The following is a 22,969-nucleotide window of genomic DNA, read 5'->3' as shown; positions in this document are numbered from 1 at the left end:
TTTAATTGATTTAATTTTTCCAGGAATTAACAATTTGAGATTTTGTAGTACTAAGGCTCTGTAACTTTTTATTATTGATTGAAAATGTAAACAAACAATTGAAAATGTGAAATTTTACTAATATTTGGAAGCAAAAATTTAAAATGAGTGCCCTTCAATTTTATTTTGATTAGTCTCATTGGAATGAGCCTATTTTTTTACTTTTATGGACATTCTCATCTCACCATGGACCTGTATCTAGAGGCCTGCAGACACACTTTCAATATGCTGTACACTCATTAATACTCATTCCTTTTAATCTCCATTCAGCCGCAGGTTGGCAATGGTAACAAAAATGTGCTGATGCATTTTTATTAAATATTATCATTTTATACATGGTAAGTTTGTTCAAAATCTTCATAAAAAACTTCCCATCTGAAATGTATTTTTACATGCTTTATTTTAGCTTCACCTGTATGTTAGTTTGTCTGTCCGTCTGTAACTCTTTCGACTAAGAGTGAGTGGCTCATAACTGTAAAATGTCCCACCAATTTCATTACGTTCGTTAGCCGAGCGGTCTAAGGCGCGCGACTTCTGTGACGTCAGCTTTCAGATTCAGCGATCGTGGGTTCTACTCCCGGCCACGCCGAAAAAAAAATTTTTATTTTTCCGGTAAATTCTAAGATTATATCCATACATCTAACTGTAAATGATTCGGAGAGACTTTACCATTTCTTTGTGATGTTGAAACTCCAAATAGTTATCTCAGATGGTAATAGGTAGTGTCGGTAACTCATTTCCCTATGATAGTTATACATAAATATAGTTTAAAAAACTAAAAAAACATGCTTTTAAAGAATATCAAATTAAAAAGTTAAAAATTAATATAGTTTAAAAAACTAAAGAAACATGCTTTTAAAGATTATCAAACTAAAAAGTAAAAAATAATTTTAAAATTTAATTTATGACAAAAGTATATAAGCAATACTAGTATAAATGAGAAAAAAGCATGGGGCGCTTAATATACAAAAAATATGGCACAAAGCGCCTCAAGCTTTTTTCTCATATATACTAGTATTGCTTATATACTATTGTCATAAATTAAATTTTAAAATTATTTTTTACTTTTTAGTTTGATAATCTTTAAAAGCATGTTTCTTTAGTTTTTTAAACTATATTTATTTAACGTTGCGTAGAAAATGCCTTTGGCAATGCTCACAAAATCAATATAAAAAAATCAATCAAGGTCAATTCAAAAACCATTGGATTCTGAAGCCTTCGGTCCTTTTGGAATACATGGAATTGACTGACTCTGGATTTGGAATGAACTAACACTAACTCATTGTAATCAAAGGAATCAGCAACTGTGTGATTTTTACGACTCTCTTCTTTTGTTAGAGAGCATACCGCGTACTAAGTAAAACATAGAATTCAACAGGCTACTGAAGAATGAATAAAATTAAACACCCTGAATTTTGTAAAAATGAAGGAATTTTCCAATGCTAATGAGAATTAAGGGGATTGTGGTGCTCACCTGAAGGCAGGTGACGTTTGCGCAGAAGAAGGGAGCAAACTTGCCCCCGCAGCGCTGGCCCTGGCATTCGTCGCACATCTGGTCATCCAGCACGTACGGCTTCACCTCCACCTGCGAGCAGGACCGGTCACGCTCTTGCAACACACCTCACCCACACCTTTGAATATATATACTGTATAGAAGTCGCGAGTGGATAGGATTTACTCTACGTTTTTCAGGAGCATATGATGAGCAGCTTGGGAACTTCACCGCTGCAGTGCGCTGCCGTAACGCCCTGTATAGTCTTAGTTGTTATTTACACTTTAGAGCACAGCACTGTCGCCCGCTGTCATTCCCCGCCCCCCCAATCCATCATTCACTGCAGCTCAAGGTCGTTCAGCGGGAGGGGGAAGGGTTGCTTGAAGAGTTCGACACTTGTCCGCTAGGGACCACCACAAGTCGATGCCCTAGAGATGGTGGCGATTGCGGCGGTGAACTAACCAACTACCTCAAACCATATTAGAAATTATCCCTGCAGCACGGCAGGGTTCAACCTGAGCCGCATGCCGCCACAAGGAGCCCGTGGCCCGACATGTTCTCTGCACCATCCGAAACCTATTCTCTGTCCTTTTTACATCAGAAACATCTCACAACAATGTTTCACGAAAACGTTACATTAAAATGTGGCCTTCAAATTTTACTCCCATCACGCCTAAAGAAGTTTCACCAAAAAAAAAGTAAAATATTGCACTATATATTCAGTTCATTGTAAAAAATATACTCACTATTTGTTGTACTTAATTATTTGTAATGTATTGTTACGAACGTTAGCAAGGCCGCGTCACGCGCAGGTGCACGCCGTAACATGAGAAGTGCCGTGCACACCTGGGTCGCCGCTTTATCTCCCTCCAGCCCCCCCCCCCCCCCCCGGCACTGTTAGTTTGACATCCAAAACCTGCCAGCTGTTGAGTCGCGCGAGCCGCCGTCACGTGTTTTCAAGAGATTTCTGCCGTCGGGATGGCTAGGAGTGACGCGACTGGCCTCGGCTGCTCTCGTGAGTTCTGGAATTGCGCCGGGGCCTATATATATGCCCGAGGACGCCAGTGTCAGTCAGTAGAGAGTGAGGAGAGTTCAGAGTGAAATCGGGAGTTTTCCCGCGGCGGAGTTTCCGGGCGATAGAGTGCCAAAGTCCCTGAACAAAGGTTCCAGGGCGAAGAGTTCAGTTCCGAGCAAAGTTCAGAGCGAGGCGTCGAGTGGGATCTCGGGGAAGGCAAGTGTCGGCGGCGGCGGAGTGCGGCGACGGAGTCACTCGGAGACCCACGAGGGGTGCTGCGGCGAGAGTTGTGCCAGAGGTGCGGCCCAGCGAGGTGTGCGGTGTGTGGGTGTGTGGAAACGAGTGACTGGGGAAGCAACATTTTTAAGTGCAATTGATTACTCGCCATTTTAGATTATTTGTAAGTGACACAAGTAGTGGCAATAAATAAAACTGTGTGTGTGATAAAAATCTTTAATTGGGCTATCCTTTACGAACCCGCAGTAAATCGTAACAGTATGTATAGGATTGCTACAAGGCTGCTGTGGTAGGAAAGGACATACTTATTCAAAGTGTAATTGTCATAATACGAATATAATGTTGAATTTAATATACAGCAAAACCCCTTATTTACGTTACCGTTATTTAGGTTTTCCCGTTATTTGCACTATATTCTTCAGGTCCCGTTTGGTTCCCATATAGTCCAATACAATACTTTCCCGCGAATTACGTCTCAAAAATCGAATCAATCCCGCTATTTACGTCACGTAACAACCATAAACAACCAGAAAATACCGTGGAGCTAGTAGGCAATGAACATTTTAAATAGCAAAATATACATATTTTATAACATGAAAAGTTGCTTTTATTTCTAAACATGTAATAATTTAAGCCTAGGCGTGTAAAAGTACGAGTAATTATAGCAGGAGACAATCTAAAATGCACGAGGGGAAAACGTAAACTCATGAATGTACAAACATGGCTGCTTGTAAGTTCTGATACTGTATTTATGTCACAACTTAGCCGAAATACTGGTACGAGACATAAACTTCACAAGATAAAATGAGCGGTGTCTTGGTAACTGTTTTATACGTCTTTTATAATTTGGGTTAGTATTGTACAGTTGACGCCATATTTTTTAAACTAACCATTTATTTCTGGGGATCGTAAATAATTAATTATTGGTATCAAGACATCATGATAAACGTCAACTTGAACATGTCACGGCAGCGAGAAAACTGGTGCGTATACCAATAAACTGGTATTAGAACTGGACAAAATTGGTACACGGGAGGTGGAGCTTATATTTTTTTCCGCTAAGCTCGCATCTATTGGTTGGCGGCTGATGGCGTCATGAGTCTGGGCGGAGCATAGAGTGCGCATGCACCGCCGCGTCGTTACAGCAGCTGACCGAGTACAATGACCTTTCTCCGCGTTTGGCGCGCTATTGACGGTAAATATTCATCAATTTGCGGCCTTTTCTTAAAAAATTTTTTACTGTGAGCAATGTGTATGTAGCCCGTATTTGTTATAAACCCTGCCGGTTGCAACTGTATTTATAATTTGGAGAGGCAAATAATCTCCTTGAACAGCCAAAAAAGCAAGCAGAAGAAAATTTCAAATTTATTTTTTAGGAAGTAATCAGAAAAACATTTTGGCTTTCATTCTTTTTTTATTTTTGTCAAATGTGGTAAATTAATAATTGATTAAATACTAAAGTAAAATTTGTTGTTAGTGTGTTTGTACCTGCATTGTAGTATGTGCTATTAAACAAAAGGAAAAAAATTCTAAATAAGGTAAACTGTACTCCTTTTTATACTTTTCCCTTTATTTACACTTTCCCGCTTTTTACACTTTTTTACTTTGTCCCCATGAAAAGTGCAAATAAGGGGTTTTGCTGTATTTTTGTATATCAAACTAAACATTGGAGATTTTGAAGGTGCCTTAACTTAATTACATCCTTGTCTATTTACAGGCTTGTTGGTGATAATACCAACAATAGGTAAGACAAGGTTTTACGTTGTTTTAAACAAAAGTGTAAGGTGTTGAGATATCCGAACCACTTCAATATGGTGGTTATATAAAAAAAAAGAAGTGTCTCTCTACTCAAGGCATGAGCACTCCAGGGTTTCTGTGTCCTTTATAACTAGATTTACCCAGATTGATGTACCGAATACAATCAAATCTAGGGGTGGCTTATTTGATAACCCGGCGCTCTTACAATCCCATGGCATCAATGGGTGCGGGTAACGGATCACACCGTACACACATTCGGAAATTGGCTAACCAGATAGTTGGCTGTGTCCAAAGCCCCTTGACCTTATCAGCACTACTGGTGCTGCATACAGATCTTCCACGTCCTTCCGGGACCCCTCAAAACGCCCAGAATACCCCCCGTGGTCCGGTGGAGGACTACCCAACCTCTCCTAGCTTACCAGGCTAGTAACCAGAGCTGTTCCACCACTCACTGCATCAGCTTTTCACGGAAGGGGGCTAGGGAACCCTAACTCCAAGCTTGCCCTAAGCGATAAGGACACCACTGCCAAGTACGAAGCCGACACCAATCGTGGTCCAGGGCCGTAGAGGAAACCTCAACAGGAATCCTTTTCCAAAAAGGAGGGACCACCCTGCACTACTACCAAATTTCGGTGGTGCTGTCTCGCATGATAGGTCAGTCACGAGAGGACCTCGGGGGGTGCTCACATGAGAGAGGTTACCTATATCCAGGGGCGCAACAACAGGGGGTATTTTTCCCCCCTTCTGAAACCTTGAAGTGGGGGCAAACGGGGGCAATGAAAGTGCTGTGTAATCAATTTTTAGATAATAAAACTGCTTAAATAGCACCATTTTCCACCTTTAAATACAAATTTTCCTGGGGGAGGACCCTCGGACCCCCCGCTTCAATAGGGGGGACCCATGATTATTTATAAAAAGGTATATTGCCCCCCCTTTGGAAATTTAGTTGTTGCGCCCCTGGTTATATCAAACCCACACGAGAACCCAGCTGGCACGCGTGCGCGACTCACCCTCTTGTCAATGTCGCCGTGCTGCAGCTGCACGAAGCGGGCGCTGATGGCCGCAATGTAGCTCTGCTGGTTGCTGAACGCCACCCGTCCCGCGCCCTTCGGGTACTTGAGCTCCGGGTCTGTGTCGATGCCCGCATAGCACACGCCCCCGTACAGGCGGTCCATGATCATGGCCAGCTCCACTGCAACACACACATGCCACACATGCCACACCCTCCACCTCTAACCTCCGTGCCAGAGCACTGAACAACGAGCATCCCTACCACATTCCATCACACTTTCCAAACACACATTTTTTGCATCTTTATCGCAACATATCATCAGAGATACCAAATTTTTATAAAGGTGAAATATCTATTAGAGATAACGTTTGGGGATCCAAGGAAAATAGCTAGTGTGATAACCAAAAAATATTTAATAAACAGTAAAAGACCAAAATGGCTGAAATTTCAGAGGGTATGTTCCAAAGCATGAGCAACACATTACCCAATTTTTGTCGAGTGCTACCGTCTTTCATGTTGAGGTTGGAAACCTTTTAGACAACCCTCGTAAATGCTTGCCCATTTTCAATCTTTTTTTTTTATGTGAATAAGAGTATTCAAAGTGAATTTTAAATAATCAAGTGGCTGAACCACTTGTATGTATACATATAGAGAAATAATGTGATGTAGGCCTATATTTAGATTAAAATTATGCTGTGTGTTGTAAGTAGGCTTATAGTCCATGAAGATAAAATATAGTTAGTTTACAGTGAAACCTCGTTAATATTATCCCGCTTATTACGAATGACTCGTTAATATTACCTATTACTATTTCCCCGTGAAATATGCCCATTAAACACAATGAAGATTTGTTTGGTTAATACGAAATTCTCGTTATTATGTATAGCGAACAATAACAATTCCCGTCCGTATAAACAAACAGTCATGTTTACCGTTTAATACGAACCAAAGATTACCACAAAGATACGGCCCCGCCTGAGTGTCCGAAGTGTGTTTTTAACTCTATGTTTTCAAAATCACTCGTTCGTGTGTTCAATATGTTCAGAAATCACTCGCGTTTGTACAATATTCGATATATCGAACTTCACGTGGGATGGTATTTACGTTCGATTTTGTACTTCCTTTGTATACATGAATCTGTGCCGGACCAATAAAAACAAAATATATGTTACGCCTAACGCGTTTAATATTTGTGTACGTTGTAATGAAAGTTTAAGTGAATTATCTCGTGAGAATTTTATTAAACTTTAGAATTTGTACGTACACACATAAAAATGGAGGCAAAACGTAAACGCAAGGAAATTGCATTGAAGACGAAAATTAAGATAATAAATTCAGTTCGTCAGGGTGAAAAAACGAAAACAGAACTTTCTGAAGAGTTTGGTATATCAAAATCAACCTTAAGTACAATTCTAAAGCAAGCAGATAAAATAGAAGAAGCGGTCAGGAAAGGTAGTAATCAAACTAAGAAAAGGATGCGCGTCGGTAAACATTCCGAATTAGAGGCCAAACTGCTGGAGTGGTTTCATCAAATGCGCGCCGCCAGAGTTCCAATTTCCGGGCCTATTATCCAAGAAAAGGCTGATCAGCTGGCACTGCAACTCAGAATTGACGATTTCCATTGCAGCAACGGATGGCTTCAACGCTTCAAAGATAGGCATAATTTGGCCACAAAATCCATTTGTGGCGAATCTGCAGCTGTCGACCAAACAGCAACGAGTGACTGGCTTCAGTCAGTACAGTCCATCGTAAGTAAATTTGCACCACAAGATGTGTTTAATATGGATGAAACAGGGCTTTTTTACAATCTGTTGCCCAATAAAACTCTAACCGTAAAAGGTGAAAACTGCCATGGCGGTAAACACAGTAAAGTTCGTCTTACAGTTCTACTATGTTGTAATCAAGATGGCAGTACTAAACTTCGACCCTTGGTTATTGGCAAGTCTGCCAAGCCAAGATGTTTCAAAGATGTTGCAGCAAAAAACCTGCCAGTAGATTACGAGGCAAACAGTAAGGCTTGGGTCACCACAAAAATTTTCCAGTTGTGGTTGTTAAAATTGGACAGGAAAATGGCGACTCTAAATCGCAAAATTTTGTTATTGTTGGACAACTGTGCTGCACATACTGCTCATGGTATGAAGTTGGAAAACATTACCTTACTCTTCTTGCTACCAAATACAACAAGTGTGACACAACCACTCGACCAAGGTATAATACAGTGCTTGAAAAGAAACTACAGACAGCGCTTGGTGAAATACCTTATCAGGCAGTGTGAAAAAGGAAAGACTGAGCTTCCTAGATGGTCAGTTTTGGATGCTATCCGCAGTATAGCCATGTCGTGGGACAGCATCAGCCAAAAGACAATTGTGCATTGCTTTGCAAAAAGTGGTTTTGGCCAGCAAACTGTTGAAGAACCTGACTGTGATCAACCTTTAGAGGATTGGCAAGAGTTAAAAGAACATGTGCAAGTTGATAATGACTTCAATGAGTTTGTTCATATTGATGACAGTGTGTACACCAGTGCAAGATTAACTGCAGAAGATCTTGTTGGTTCACGAGGATTACAGGAAACACCAACGGCTGACGCTGTACAGTCACTTTGTGAGGGTGGTACAAGTCAGGATAATGATGGTGATGACGACAATGGTGAGGTAGTGCATAAACTTCCAAGCAAAAGTGACACAATCAGTGCTTTGCGTACACTGGAAAATGTACTTGCTGCAAGTGATGTGCCAATTGACTTGATTGCAGGATTTGAGAAGATATGTTCTGCTGTAAATGATATTTACAGAGATAAGTGTGTCCAGAAAAAAATTAATGATTTTTTTAAACCTATGTAAATATATCTTGCATACTTTGCATAAGAATTGCTATACACTCAACAGCAATTAACTGTACGGTAAATGTTAATCATTTTTGTCAAAACTTTGGAAGCAAATTAAATAAGAATACATACATACGTATATGTATACTAATTATCAGTCTGTTATAGTATATTTTATTAAAACTATTAAAATTGCTTCTAAGTGTATTTTGTTAGTGTGCATGTCAATATCTGGCTTCTATTACAATAATAATATTCCACATTTTTAGTGCTCTGACATGTAGGAATTCAATATTTCTTATCGAGTTCTTATTCTACCTATTGGCTCAAGAACCTCATTAATATGAACCTCGTTATTACAAACTGAAATATTTTACTCCCCTTCAGGTTTGTATTAATGAGGTTTCACTGTATATAGTTTTGTATGTTATGACGTTATGACTTATAAACATGTAAATTTACTGCATTTAAATTAAATTGCATTACAAGTGTCATTCCATCCAATAAAATTTGTGTGTTCGTGAATTGATCATTTTGAATTTTGTCTCGTAACTTTACAGTTTACATGAAAAGCTTGAAAATTTTCGATGACGAGAATTATGACATGTATTCCTAAATCTTAATTTTGATTTTACACATACTAGATAATATGTGGTTTCTGCATAAACCAAATCATTTTTCATATAAAGTATTGCAAAATGTTTTTGTTTTTTCATTCTACCAGAGCTAGTAGTAGGTTAGATATGCACATTTATTCGTAATAAAGTATTCCGGGACTGAAACTTGCTTTAAAAGTCTCCAGATATATATACATTATGACCCATTTACAAACACTGAATGTGAAAATAAAGCTTATCCTTTTCCCCACTTTGTTCCTGCCACTGAGTTAGATAGTCTTTATCCTTGAAAATAATACACACCAATGTAAGCCACACCAATATAATAGACAATACGACAGAAAATTATTATAATTTGGTGAAAATATATGGATTGGCAAATAAACCTATTTATTTTATTTTCCAATTTTTTTAATAATTCATTCTATTAAAAGGTATCATTACATTATGTATTATCATGGTTATAAAAATCAATGTACAAATTCTTATCAGACTTTTTAACTGAATAAACACTACATAAAAATTATTTTTAATTTGGAAAACAAAAATGTAAATAGTGATTTCACTTGACAAAACAGAAACTGTAGGATGAAAAAAACTTCTTTAAAATGATCCTATTGTTTACATGTAAATATCTAAATATGCAAATTGTACTTTTTTTTGTAAATATTCATGTTTTCGTATAAACAAAAGTACTTATCTCCACATTGAATGATGTGACACGTTCCATGCTTGCTGCCATGAAGGCCAGGCTAGCAGTTTTGTTGGAAGTTTCTTGCGTAGCCTCTACAAAACCTCACATCGTGTGATATAGGCTTTTTAACATCCTTGTATTTATTGTTCAGTCAGTGTTATTAACATATTTATCAGAGGACTTAGCTGTATCTAGTTTACTAAATAGTTTAGGCGACTGCAGTCTTAGCCAAGGTTTATATGCCCACAATATTTATGGCAAGACTGTAAAACTTTTTAAAACAAATGACCTATATCAAAGAAGTAAAGCCTCAGCTAGTACATTATGGTACACGGAAAATAGACTAATTAATTTTTAGTTTGCTTTAGTGAGTAATAGTTTGTTGCCAGATTTATTTGGATTTGTCAGGAAGATTTATTCTTACCACACAGTTATAAATTTCATCCCTTTCAGTCCGTAACTGATTTGGTTAAAATATGTCAACATTTTAAAGAAAACCGCGAGCAAACTCACTCGGGACAGATAGAGACCAGCGAAGTTGGCAGTACTGGAAAGAAAACATAGTGTTGAGTTTTCTTAAACTCTGGCTCACTCCTAGCTGGGGGTGGGTTAGCTGTGCCTCCCCTGGAGAAGGGGGAGGAGTTGCACCACTTTAGGCCACTAGTATAATAATTTCAAAACTACTAGTTTTAATCATTATTCCAAAATGTGTGGCTCAGGTAATGTACAAATGTAACTTTAGCTTAAGTGGGAATAAAATGTATCTTGAGCTAGGTCTAAGACTGCTAGTACCTAGTTATTTATGTGGAGAACTCTCACAAGTCCACAAGATGGTATTTTGGCTAAGGCAAATTAAATTATTCCCATAGTGTTTATGAGAAGTCTTAAAATTTTATATAATTAGGTAGCTTGGAGAATTTAGAATCTATAAGAGGAGTGTTGTTTAAGAAAACATATGCCCAAAAAAATTGGCCATATTTTTTCTCGAATAAAATACTGTATTTTCTCGCATAATTGTTGCACATTTTATTCTAAAATCAAGTTTGATAAGTAGGGGTGCGACAATTATGGGGAAAAAAGATTTTTTTTTTGTTAGATAAAGTATTCATAAAAACAAAACCCATTCATGGAAAGAACGTTTATTTACAAAGTAAAATATAAAAGAGCATGCCAAAAAATTTAATTTAATAAGTCATACAACAAAAACCTTTCTCTAACTTTAAATAGAAAAACAAAATCTGTGATCCAAATGCAAGCCGAACGAACGCGTAACTACCGTAGTAAACACCACGAGTGAGCGGGATATCAAATGTAGTTAACTCGGTTCCGCATAGAGCACGCGTTGCATGCAATCGGCGAGATATCGATATTCGACTACGTGTACACGCTCTATACAGGAAACAACATAACCAAACAGTGATGATTGCAACGAGCGCTGGCTACGTTTTTGTAAGCGGTACACTGCGGCGACGGAGACGAACAATGAAAGTTATAAAGTTTAAAAAGTCTTTAAAAGAAAATTTACACATCACACAACTTCGTATTTTCATTATTTAAATAAGAACGCGGTAATTTCTGAATAAATATTATATTTATACTTTAAAATACATTGTTTTAAACGGAAAAGATACCTACACAAAGTGCTCGGCATCTAATAGCGGGACCGAAAACATCATGCGACGTTTACGCGAGAGGATTTTTTTTTAAATCCAAATTTTGATGCCCTAAAATAAGGGTGCGACTATTATGCGCGTGCGACGATTATGCGATAAAAGAGGGTATTTTCATCAGATAGCTATCAAATTTGTCTGATTATGTCTGTTATTTTTTAAAAATGTTACTATTTCTGAATTTTGTATGATTGTGGAACCCTATAATTTTTAAAACCTTAAATAAAGAAATTTATGTGTATTATCTTACATTTAGACATATTTGATTTCTTTTCTCCCGAGGATTAGCGATGTACTCCAGAATACCCCAGGCACTCACCTGCCTTGAGAGGCCGTGGCACGCCGCCCACGAACACGGTCTTGCGCGGGTCCAAGGGCATGGACGCGTCCAGCACGAAGTCGGCGTCAGACAGCCGCCACGGCCGGATCTGCACCGGCTTGTCCTTGATGGTGGGGGAGGACACGCACAGGTACAGCTTGTCTTCGTCCTGGATGCAGGCGTCTATCAGCTGCTGGACCGAGCTCTCGTCCTGCGCACGAAACGTCAATGGAGAGACAGGTATCGAACACCTGTTCCTTACCCTAAGAGTGACTAGCACTTGCCGTTTGACCTGTCTCCTCTAACCCTCTTTTACTTTGTGATATAGTCGGGACATGGTTGTTATCAGAGATGATGGTTAAAATGTCTTGGGCAAAGAGTCCTTTGTTAGAAATTACTAGGTGTGGTAATTATTTAAGTCGAAGTGATAATTTAATAAAACATGTAAAAATAACGTGAAGGTTTTTATGCTCTACCAGTCTGCACTGAGTCTCTGCTGCTACCCACTGCATCACGCCCCTTGTCAAAACTACATTTTTTCACTTCCCTCATGATTTACTGATGAACTGTGGTATTTGCAACATTTTACAGATGCAGATAACTATATTCATACCAACTATGACCTTTTGTCTACTGCTGCTCTGTAGGTCCTGTAATGAAACAAATCAACTATCATGTGAAATAAGTAGATTCAGCTGAAGTTAGTGGTAACAATTTTGAGTATCTTAGAAAAAAATACTCTTAAAAACTGTCGAGAACATAATTTTTAGGCAAGGTTGTCACTTTTTTTTTTAATGTGGAACCAATAATAATTTATTTTTCCGCTTATTCTTTTCAAACAGTTTAAAAAGAGATTATAATAAACAACAAATTTTTGTAAAGTTTATAAAGTAGCAGCATAAACATTGATTTTATATTTAGATTACTTATGAACATACTATCAACAAAAAAATATATTTCAACAAACAAACTATATAACTAATAGCTTATTTAAAAGAAAACTGCGAAATTCATCTTACGATACCTATAAAAATGTACATATTTTGTAAAAAAAAAAAGTCTTTAGCATTTTACAAAAGTTAGAATTGTGCTTGAGATCACAAAAGTTAGTTAAGCCTAGATTACACTCAACAATTTTATAAGCTAATTGCATGTAAATTACCTGTGTAGGCAAAACTTGCTCAATGTAACTACAAGGAGTTACAGCTAGCATTGCTTCAGCAAGAAAAACTAAAGGCCAGTTTATTTTTCTTTGTGTTTGCTTGCCATTGTTGTGTCTGGTTGGTCGTCCAATCTCGATAAACAATCCCAAGTACAAAACTGTTGTATCAAAAAAATTGTTTTAATCTGGTTCCAAATTAAAAAAATAATAAAACAAATGAAATTACTATTAAATAACTTAATTCAAGAATAAAAACACTAATTTAAGAACAAAATGTATTACAGAGAAGTAGCTAGTAAACTGTTCAACTCGCACTCAAGTCATTATCACTCAGCTAATAAAAAATACTCTCAACGTGCACAACATTCTTTGCTAAAGAGTAGCTAGTAAAACTACTCAATGTAATCACCACTTTAATATTTGTTAATTTACATTTTTTAATGTATAGGCATACATTTTTTTAACTAAACAATCTATATCTCTTTGTTTAGCTAACGATACTGGCTAACTAACATTTCAGTAAATGTAAATTAGGCGGTATTGTTTGCTAAATATATTAGCTGAATGTGACATATTAGATATTATACGCACATTTAAACATATGCATTTCATACATTCTTACTAGCATAAATTGGTCTATTAACTGATCTTGGTTTAACATTGATAACTGAAATTATTAGGCGAATTCTGGGATGATTCCTTAATTTGAGAAATTGCCTATTCATTTATATTTGTTGTGTCTGCCTGTCTCTAATGATTCCGCTATTGACAACACTTTGAAAAGCCAAGACTCAATAATAGTGTTAATTTCCTGGAACTTCACTAATTATTTTCATGGTGTTTAACACACTGCTATAAACTTAGTAAGGTAATACCACAGGATTTAGAAAGCCATGCAGCGTGGTAATCACAGCTCTAGTCAGTGTGGAGCTTTACGCAACACAGAATACCAGATGAGCAGAGCTGCGACGCCAGTCTCGGATGTGATAAGTAGCGTCTGGGCAAGTTATCACTCATGTGGGAACACTTCCTGCTCTGCCATTAGAGGCCACTATCCGCTAATTAATGTGTGTAACTGACATATTTAATGAATTTTGGAGTTTCAGCAGGTGCCTATCATCATGGAAATTTTAATTACCATTCCCCAGTGTAGTTACAAATTATGTATATTTTAAAAGCTAAGTCTACAGTAAGGTAGAGGGCCCTTATTCCGTCCCGTACTCAATTTCGTCCCCTCGTGTAGTTTGTGTGTTAGTTGCTGCAACCTGGCGACAGCGCGTGGAACTGTAAGAACGCTTGCTTCTTAGTATTCCGCTAGAGTGCAGATAGTTTTGTAATGGCAGTTTGGTAGTTGACAACGTTTTTGTGTTTTCTGATGCAGTAAGTTCTTTAGTACATCTGCTTTTGTAACAATTTACTTCCAAAGTATGTATAAATATTATTTGAAATCTATGTCAATCACTTATGAGTGTTTAAGCTTTAACTGATAAATATTGCTTAGGCACCAGCAATTTTTTTTATGCATCTGAAATGGCTTCCAGTGTCAAGGAGAGACTGCTCCTATTTTCGTCCCTTTTGAGTTCCCAATTTCGTCCAGGGGACGAAATTGGGAACTTATGTTTATTAATAAAGGTAACTTATGTTATAATTTATTTTCTGTTTTTTAGAATATGGCGAAACGCAAGACGTGGGTCAAAGATGCTATGCAGAGAGCCATATGTGCAGTTAAAGCCAAAGAAATGGGATACAAATTTGCGAGCAAGACTTTCAACGTTCCTCGCGCAACATTGAAAGACTATGTTAAAAGAGGGAGTGACCTTTCACCACAAGAATTAGTGTGTAAAAAAAATAGGCAGAAAACCAATTTTGCCTGAAACATTGGAGAAAGAATTAGTGGATTACTGCACGACCATGGAAAGCCATTACTATGGCCTAACTGTAAAAGACATTTGTCGCATGGCATTTCAACTTGCGATACGCAACAATATTCAACATCCTTTTTCAGTTGAAAAAAAATGTGCTGGTCGCAAATGGTTCCGTCTGTTCCTGAAACGACATCCTCAGTTATCGCTAAGGAAACCGCAGCCATTATCTCTTGCCAGAATAAATGGGTTCAGTCAAGAAAATGTAAGCAAGTTTTTCTCAGTGCTAGAGCCAGAACTTTCAAAAGTAAAGCCTCTACAAATATACAATGTTGACGAAACAGGGATTTCTATTGTTCAGCACAAGAGTCAAAAAGTCGTCGCAATAAAAGGGAAAAGAGAAGTGCATAAAATGTCTTCTGCTGAAAGGGGGTCATTGGTGACTGTGGTGGTGTGTATATCGGCAGCAGGCCAATACATCCCTCCAATGATGATTTTTCCAGGAAAAATTATGAAAGCAGAACTTTTAGATGGGGCTCCCCCAGGAACTATTGGGGCTGTTCATGAATCTGGGTGGATCACGGGCGATCTTTTTTTCAAATGGTTCCAGCATTTTGTATCTACAGTTAAACCGTCGTTTGAAGATCCTGTTGTTTTAATATAAGACCGACACTCCCTGGTCGTGTTGTCACTAATCTGCAGCTTGCTAGGCTGTTTTCTCAAGCATACGTAAGAGCAGCAACAATGGAAACTTCAGTCAATGGTTTTCGCAAAACTGGCATCGTTCCTTATGAAGCTAACATGTTCAGTAAATTAGATTTTTTGGCTCACACTCAACAAATCAATGTAGTTGAAGAAGTTGCTAAAAGCTCCCAGCCATCTCCTGTAGTCAGCCCTCAAAACATCAGAGCTATTCCCGTGATCCAGCTATCAACATCTACAAGACGTGGTTCTGCAGTTGTGGTGACAAGCTCGCCACACAAACGAAGTGTTGAAATTGCTGTAGCAAAACGAAACAAGGTGTGCAGAAAACGACACGCGGCTCCACAAAAATCAACTACCATAATAAAAAAACGAAAATCTGTCAAAGCTGTTTCCAGTGACAGTGACAGTAGTGTAGATATTGAGTTTGTGTCAACTGATGATGAAGATAGTGATAGTGACGATGCTGAATATCCTGTTTGTAGAAAAAAATGTTTTTGGATAAACATGGTGAGAAATGGATTCGCTGAACAAAGTGTGTTATCTGGTACCATGAACTATGCTGCGGGTCCCAGAACAAAAAAAAACTTTATTTGTGCTACGTGTTTGGAAGGCTCATCTCCAATTTATGCAAAAATAATTATTTTTTAAGAAGAAAAGGGTTAAAGTGTGTATAGAAAAATATTTTTAAGTTTTCTTAGAAACAAAACGTGTAGATTGCGTTATTTTATTTTATTTATTTTTTTAAATAAAAGGGACGAAATTAAGAACACTTTTTCACAAATTCAATTTTTTTCGACTGCAACATTTTATTTTTTTTCAACGTGAATATACTTTTGTTTTCTTTCTGTGAAATATATTCTTATGTATGAATAGTTGTGAAGTAAACATCCAAATTTTTAGAACAAGAACACACTCCGGAGAGCTATTAGGGGTCAAAATACGACTGGGGGACGAAATATGGACCTATCTTAAATTTTCAAATTCAAAATATTTTCTACTTTTTTTTTTCGTTCTAGTGCTTGCCATATTTTCATTCAATTTCCTCTCCATTTCATATTACAAATGTACCTTCAAATCACAAAAACACACATACACACACACACATCACCAAAGCTGATGTGTTCGTTCTTCGGAAAACGGCAGGCAGAAGCTCATTATATTATTATATATTATCAAAATGAATCAAATTCTGAAAATTCACTCTTGGCAGTTGAATTACGTGGAATCACATTTTAGTGGTTGCTTCTGTAGCATAAGGAACATACATGCCAACTTTCATGTTTGTAGGTCATATAGTTCCCGAGAAGTTGTTATGTGTGATTCAGTAAGTGGTGTACCTATTTCTCTTAACATCTTGAATTTTTCAATTTTTTTTTGCTATAATTAGAATTTTGAACTATTTAACCCAATTTTTTTTAGCATTTCAAGGCATAAATCATATCTCCCATACCTTTTATACCTTGTTGCAATCATATGTTTACAAACTGGCTCTAGTCTGCACTGTGAGGAAATAACTTATTATTTCCAGTGGCGTCTCGTCAGGGCAAGCAAGGCAAGCAGTGCTTGCCCAGGCAGTTTCCAGACATTGTATTTTTTAAATAAATATTTTATTCAGAATAGTATTTTACTTTGGCTCGTGCAGTTAGGTGTATGTATTTTTTACACTATCTTCTTGGGACCCAATACTGTGCGCTGTGCGCTATAAAAAAGAACTCGTTGACACAAAAACATGCTGTTTTAGAAGCGTTGCTAGGTTTAGAAGCGCTGGTAGGATCGCTTTCAGCAGGAAGGCTGCCGCAGTAGTTTCCTTTCGGAAGGGGGGTGGCATGGTACAAAGGTTCAGGGAGGGGATTGGCTGGAAAAATACGTGGTAGAAGCTACGAAGGTAACGCTTTCTTGCCGAACTGGAGCGAACATGGCCGAAGAAGACGGTGGAATTCTTCCGCCGACTGCTTCGGCTATGTCCGGTACAGTTCGGCATGGCAAGTGGCGATGTCACATTTCAGTCGGCGGTCGTCTCTCCCGCGGGCTGTTGGCTGGCAGTGCGTGGGGGATTTGTGGGCGTAAGATGATACTACACTCCCACTTAGTATATAAGTAATGTAGAGTAGGTATTTTACTATCAGAATAATGTAAGTCAATCATTATTTTTCAAAAATAATGTATTTAAAAAAAAATGTCAATTTTTCTACCTGTGGAATAGTCAATGTTCAGTTAAGAAAACTACTTAAATAGCACCATTTTGTACCTTGAAATCCATATTTTCCCGGCGGAGGGCCCCCAGACCCCCCCCCCCCCCCCCCCAACCTCATCATGTTTTGGTGTGAACGGAGTTATTGCTTCCCCTCATGTAAACCTCACGCCTCGCCACTGATTATTTCACATGCGTGACTACAACTATCATGATAATCAAACTGGTTCACAAGAGTTTACTTCAAAAAGTAGCCAAAACTAAGTCCTATGCCATGTCAAATCAAAACATTTAGCACAGAAGATTCAATGTCCCAAATATTCTATTCAGTTACCTACTTCCATTACAACAATTACAATTGTTTAAAGAACCAGTACAGTTCTGAGGAAATGCAAACTCCTTTTGAAATTGCAACTACTTCATCACCATTTTTTACCTAATGTGCATCAATTACACTTTTTTTGGACATGTTACAGCATTTCAAGAACAGACACATAACCGATCCACTGGTGTTACTTATCAGAGGGTGGAGTCTCTCCAGCCACAGCCATGGAGGCAGAAGGAGTCTTACCTGGAACAGGAGGAAGGCGTAGCCCTTGGGAGGGAAGTACGACTTGCTCTCTGCCTTGTGGGGCCAGTCAACCACCAGCGGGCCGAACCTCCGGAAACTGGCCGTTATCTCATCTGGCGACACAACAACCAAGTCGCTCACATTTTACACTGTGCTCCAAAATACCAAGAACCATTTACCTTCAGGGAGATGGGAGCTCGCAAGAGCCAACAAAAATAATTACAGCATAGCAAATACATTTTTGATAAAAAAAAAAGCTTATGTTAAATATTTTATGGATATTTTGTGAAGTTAATGAGTACTGATCCCCATTATCTTAAGTAGTTTAATATATAATCTCAGATTTTAGTGTAGTTTCTATAGAAAAAAAAATATTGTTGCTTGACACATATTTGTTGGATCTTAAAATGATTCAGAAGCTAATATTGTTCCACTTACATAACTAAGACTGTTAGATTTTTATATCATTCAAATAAAGTAATCAATTAACACCTAATTAAATTATATTGTAAAAAGTAGGTACCCTACTACTGAGAATTATAGCTTAATTGAAAATTCAATGTGGCAGGTATTTATCATTCAATACAGGCTTTAATTACTAGTATCAAGCAATTCTGTCAGACTTTAAAAAAAAAAAAAAAAAAAATACAGGAATTAAAATTTACTGGCTGTGAGCTTGGCCACAGACAACTGAATTTACCATCTGTTCGCTGGTTGCTTACTCAACTGCTGTAAATGTGGGGTCAGAATGAATTCACCTGAAATGCATGAGCCTATCACAAAATATTAGCCAACAAGAAACCACCTAAGTATTTCTAATTTACATGACTGAACCCTAACAATAGGGTAAAAACTCTGCGAATAAAAAGCTTAATAGTAGTAAATGGCATTTTATTAAATATGAAAATTAAAAAATTAAAAATATAAATTACTAACATGTTCCCATTTAATAAAATCTCTGAAAATATAAAAAAACTGAAGAAAAAAAATCCACAGAGATTTTTAAATTAATAATTTGTTTCACTATATAGAATTATATTATTGAAACATTGTTTAAGCAGAGAATGCATTCAATTTTTTTTAGCATTTAATTAATTAAATGGAAAGCGTTGTTTACAACAAAGGTTGGACTAAAACGGGAGAGCAACTGAACTGAATAAAGGATGCATGTCATCCATGAGCTAAGCCTGTAAAATGAAATGTTACAAATGAAAGCTGCAAATTTGCTATGTTTTTATTTTCCTTGAAAAGAAACCAAGATGACATGAATAAACTGAACTTGGTAAACCTAAAGCAACTGCTAGAATAATGCTAAAAACAACTTTGAATTAAACATAGAAGATGCATTAATATTAGTAACAAAATTAAAGATTTAATTTTTTAATTAATTCTATAGTTTTTATAGTCAATTTTAGGATCAAAAATCTAACCTCGGTAACGAATAACTTCATGTGTTCTTGTGTTGCAAATAAACGTATAATACAAAATTTGGACATCAAACAATGGCAAACGTGATAAATATATTAAATATATACATTTTATGAAAAAATGGTAAATATTTTCCCCTTTTTTAAAAGGAAAAAATTTCCCCCCATTTAAATCTGTGTTGAACAAGATGGTACTATTATTTTGTGAGGTTATACTTCTTTAGGTGTGTTGAGGGTGAAATTTCAGAATGCACCAGAAATGCAATGAATGTTGCACGCATCGCAGGTTGAAACAGGGAGTGCAGGAGTTTGAGCTGTGCAGGCACGGCACTTACCCAGGGCCGGCGCATCCATATAGGCGAACTAGGCAACCGCCTAGGGTGCCAAGTTGCTGGGGGCAGCGCAGCACGACACATAACAGCTGATATAATATGTTTAACGATTATTGAAACTGGATGAAAATAGATTTTTGTAACAGTTTGGAATGTTTATATTGATATAAGTAATTATTTAAAGTCCACGGTGACCTGTTTATGATTTGCAATAAGTAAAACAGTAAGAAAAATAATCCTGCTTACATTTGATTGTTGACAAAATCTTAGGCTTACGTGATGTATTTTGAGGCAAGAAAAATTTTTTTTGGGGTGTCCGGCAGAGGGGGGGCATTAAGGTTTTTCGCCTAGGGCGCCAATTCTGGAGTTTCAGCAGATGCCTACCCTCATGGAAATTTAAATTAGCATTCCTCAGTGTAGTTACTAATTATGTATATTTTAAAAGCAAGTCTACAGTACAGTTACAAATTCAAACTATTTTCTACTTTTTTTTCTAGTTCTAGTGCTTGCCATATTTTCATTCAGTTTCCTCTCCATTTCATATTACACCTGTACCTTCAGATCCTGCCTTATAAATTTTGTCGAGGGCGATCTGCGCAAGAAGCCTTTCACCTTGCACCGGCCCTGCACTCACCCTCGTCTATGTCCGGCGGCAGGCCGCCCACGAACACCTTCCTGGAGAAGCGCTCGCCCGCCTCGGAGCCCTGCGAGTGGGGCGAGGACCGCGCCGGGGAGCTGAGCGGTTGAGAGGGCATCTGGCCGTCCACCAGGTGCGCCGGGTCCTCCAGCAGCGCCTGCTCCTCCAGCCCGGGGAAGAAGGGCGACTTGCCTGCAACACCGCGCCCGTCCTCATCCTCCCGTCATCCTCTCGTCAGCAGCCGCCCAGCGCTCCGCGACGAGGAGCGCGCCACCACCACTCCCGCCCCCTCAGGCAGGGACGACGTCGGAACAGGGGGGGCAGCAGGGGCGAGTCGTCCCCGTGCTGTTATGCATGGGGAGGCGAGAGTAGCATTTGCCCCCCCCCCCCCCCCGTCATTTTCCCAGACTAAATGTTTGGTCCTAGTATTATTTTTCCCAACCAGTAGTTACAAACGTTGCATTGGTGATCACATTGATTAGAAAATCAAATTTATGATTGCCATTATACTGTATAATGATTGCAAATTCCTAGATGGTATTTTATTTAAATTGTACTACATCTACTGTCAGAGTATCAAGCCATTCCATCTATTGACATTAAATTCCAAGACCGAAGCTAAGGGGTAGATCACATAAGTTAGGTTATTTGTCACCCACTACCCACGATATTTCAATCCATATTTAATACATATTACGTCATCAAATTCTTAGATTGGTATATTTAATATTTTGGTTCGGAAACTCATTAAATAGCACAATTTTGCATCTAAAATTCCAAATTTTTCCGGGGGGCCCCCTCTAGGACTGAGGTGTGATACATCTTTTCGCCCCCCCCCCCCCCCCCCCCACTCATGAAAACGTTCTGACGTCCCTGCTCTCAGGACACTCAAATACAACAATAACCTGTATACGTAACGTGTTCACCATAGTTCAGTTCATTTTACTGCAGCAATCATATTTCATTTAGCGTTTGAAAGATTGCACGAAGATGTCATTCAAGTCACTTCAACAATACAGTACCCACTTATTCCTAACTCCTAATTCATCATATACTACCTGATACCAGCTAGTTATAAAAAAGAAAGGCAAGGAGAAATGAGTTGAAAAATATACATTTAAAAAACAGTGAATGAACAAGTCCGGCCACAAACATGCACCACGCCTTAGATACGAGGTCGACATCCCTTCCACCAAATATCTAAAATTGCCGCTGTCGTAGGTATTAGCAACCCGCATGCGCCGTTGAACAGGCGAGACTGTTGAACTGCTCCAGAAGAGCATGTATCCAATTGTAATGATCACAGACTGGTACACCACATTCCACCTGCCCAGGAGCTCAATGTTGGCCGACAAGAACCCTAGGTTCTCAGTTCGAATACCGGTAGGTCTTTTTTTCTCGCCTGTCTGGTTATCAGAAGAAAACGCGATTGCATTCCTATGCAGTGAGAACGTTCCAGACACATGTCCGTAGCGTTGCACAAACGTTACAGTATTTCAGTACGTTCGTGTAAAACTGTGCGCAGCGTGGATTAGTTATGCAAGTCAAATTAATACCAGTATAGCCGGTGGTTATATGTCTTTATTATTTATAACCTTTTTAGAATAAAGGTAGCCAGTATATTGGATTAAATCATAAGGTACTTTCCGTCCAATAAAAAATTGTTAATAGTTATTTAATTCAATTTACAAAGTTAACACTCAGCGATACGGGTATATGGAGTAGCCTACTGCCAGTGTTTAAAATGCCAATGTCATTTAGTTTGCATCATTATTAATTTTTAAACTTATAATGGAAATATTGAACTAAAGTATTACATTTCACAACAATATATGTGCTGGTACTGCAAGTATTAACTTGTCAGCTTCACGGACACATCCACAGCCGAGTACAATAGGACGCGTGCATCGAAGCCGCGAAGGACGGGTACAGCCAGATGTGAATGTAACACATATAACAATCTGTAACAGGAATTTACATTGTGCCAGTATTTTAGAATTTGCCTTGAATACTATAGGATTGTTTTTATAAACAGGTCAAAAATAAGCCAAAGAGGAAGTTTTGTGAACTGGAAAAAAAATCCTCGCACACACACCTACAATGTACATAGGACTTGAGAACTACTATAGTTATTACGCAAACTATTATTCATTTAACAACCCTCGACTTCTTTAAAATAAATTAAACATGATTGGGCAAAGTTCTGGCTGAGATTGTGACAGATTATGTGGTGCCAACGTGATCGCAAAAAAAAAATGCTATATTATATTAGAAATTATTACATTAAAAGATTCCAATTTTATTCTTCGATGTCTTAAAAGTAACGGAATGGTATCGTTTTTCTTGGCTAAAACACGTTTAAACGATGTTTTTATCCACATGAACCAAGTTGTTTGTCAACTATT

The 22,969-nt window shown here is 38.0% G+C and overlaps 1 protein-coding gene across 1 annotated transcript in view; it reads right to left on the bottom strand.

Moving 5' to 3' along the window:
• Positions 1–22,969, bottom strand: part of LOC134541813 (cytoplasmic polyadenylation element-binding protein 2) — a 178,627-nt gene that overhangs the window by 14,912 nt on the left and 140,746 nt on the right. Inside the window, exons 6-10 of the mRNA XM_063385506.1 lie at positions 20,562–20,756; positions 18,169–18,281; positions 11,678–11,888; positions 5,552–5,733; positions 1,514–1,624 (exon numbers count right to left, since the gene is read on the bottom strand). Coding sequence (XP_063241576.1) covers positions 1,514–1,624; positions 5,552–5,733; positions 11,678–11,888; positions 18,169–18,281; positions 20,562–20,756 — 812 coding nt within the window. The remainder of the gene's footprint in view (positions 1–1,513; positions 1,625–5,551; positions 5,734–11,677; positions 11,889–18,168; positions 18,282–20,561; positions 20,757–22,969) is intronic.

The sequence above is a fragment of the Bacillus rossius genome (assembly GCF_032445375.1).
Source record: "Bacillus rossius redtenbacheri isolate Brsri chromosome 4 unlocalized genomic scaffold, Brsri_v3 Brsri_v3_scf4_2, whole genome shotgun sequence".
Classification (NCBI taxonomy): Eukaryota; Metazoa; Arthropoda; class Insecta; order Phasmatodea; family Bacillidae; genus Bacillus; species Bacillus rossius.
The sequence above is the reverse complement of the archived record's forward strand: the minus strand, read 5'-3'. Positions and strand labels throughout refer to the sequence as shown.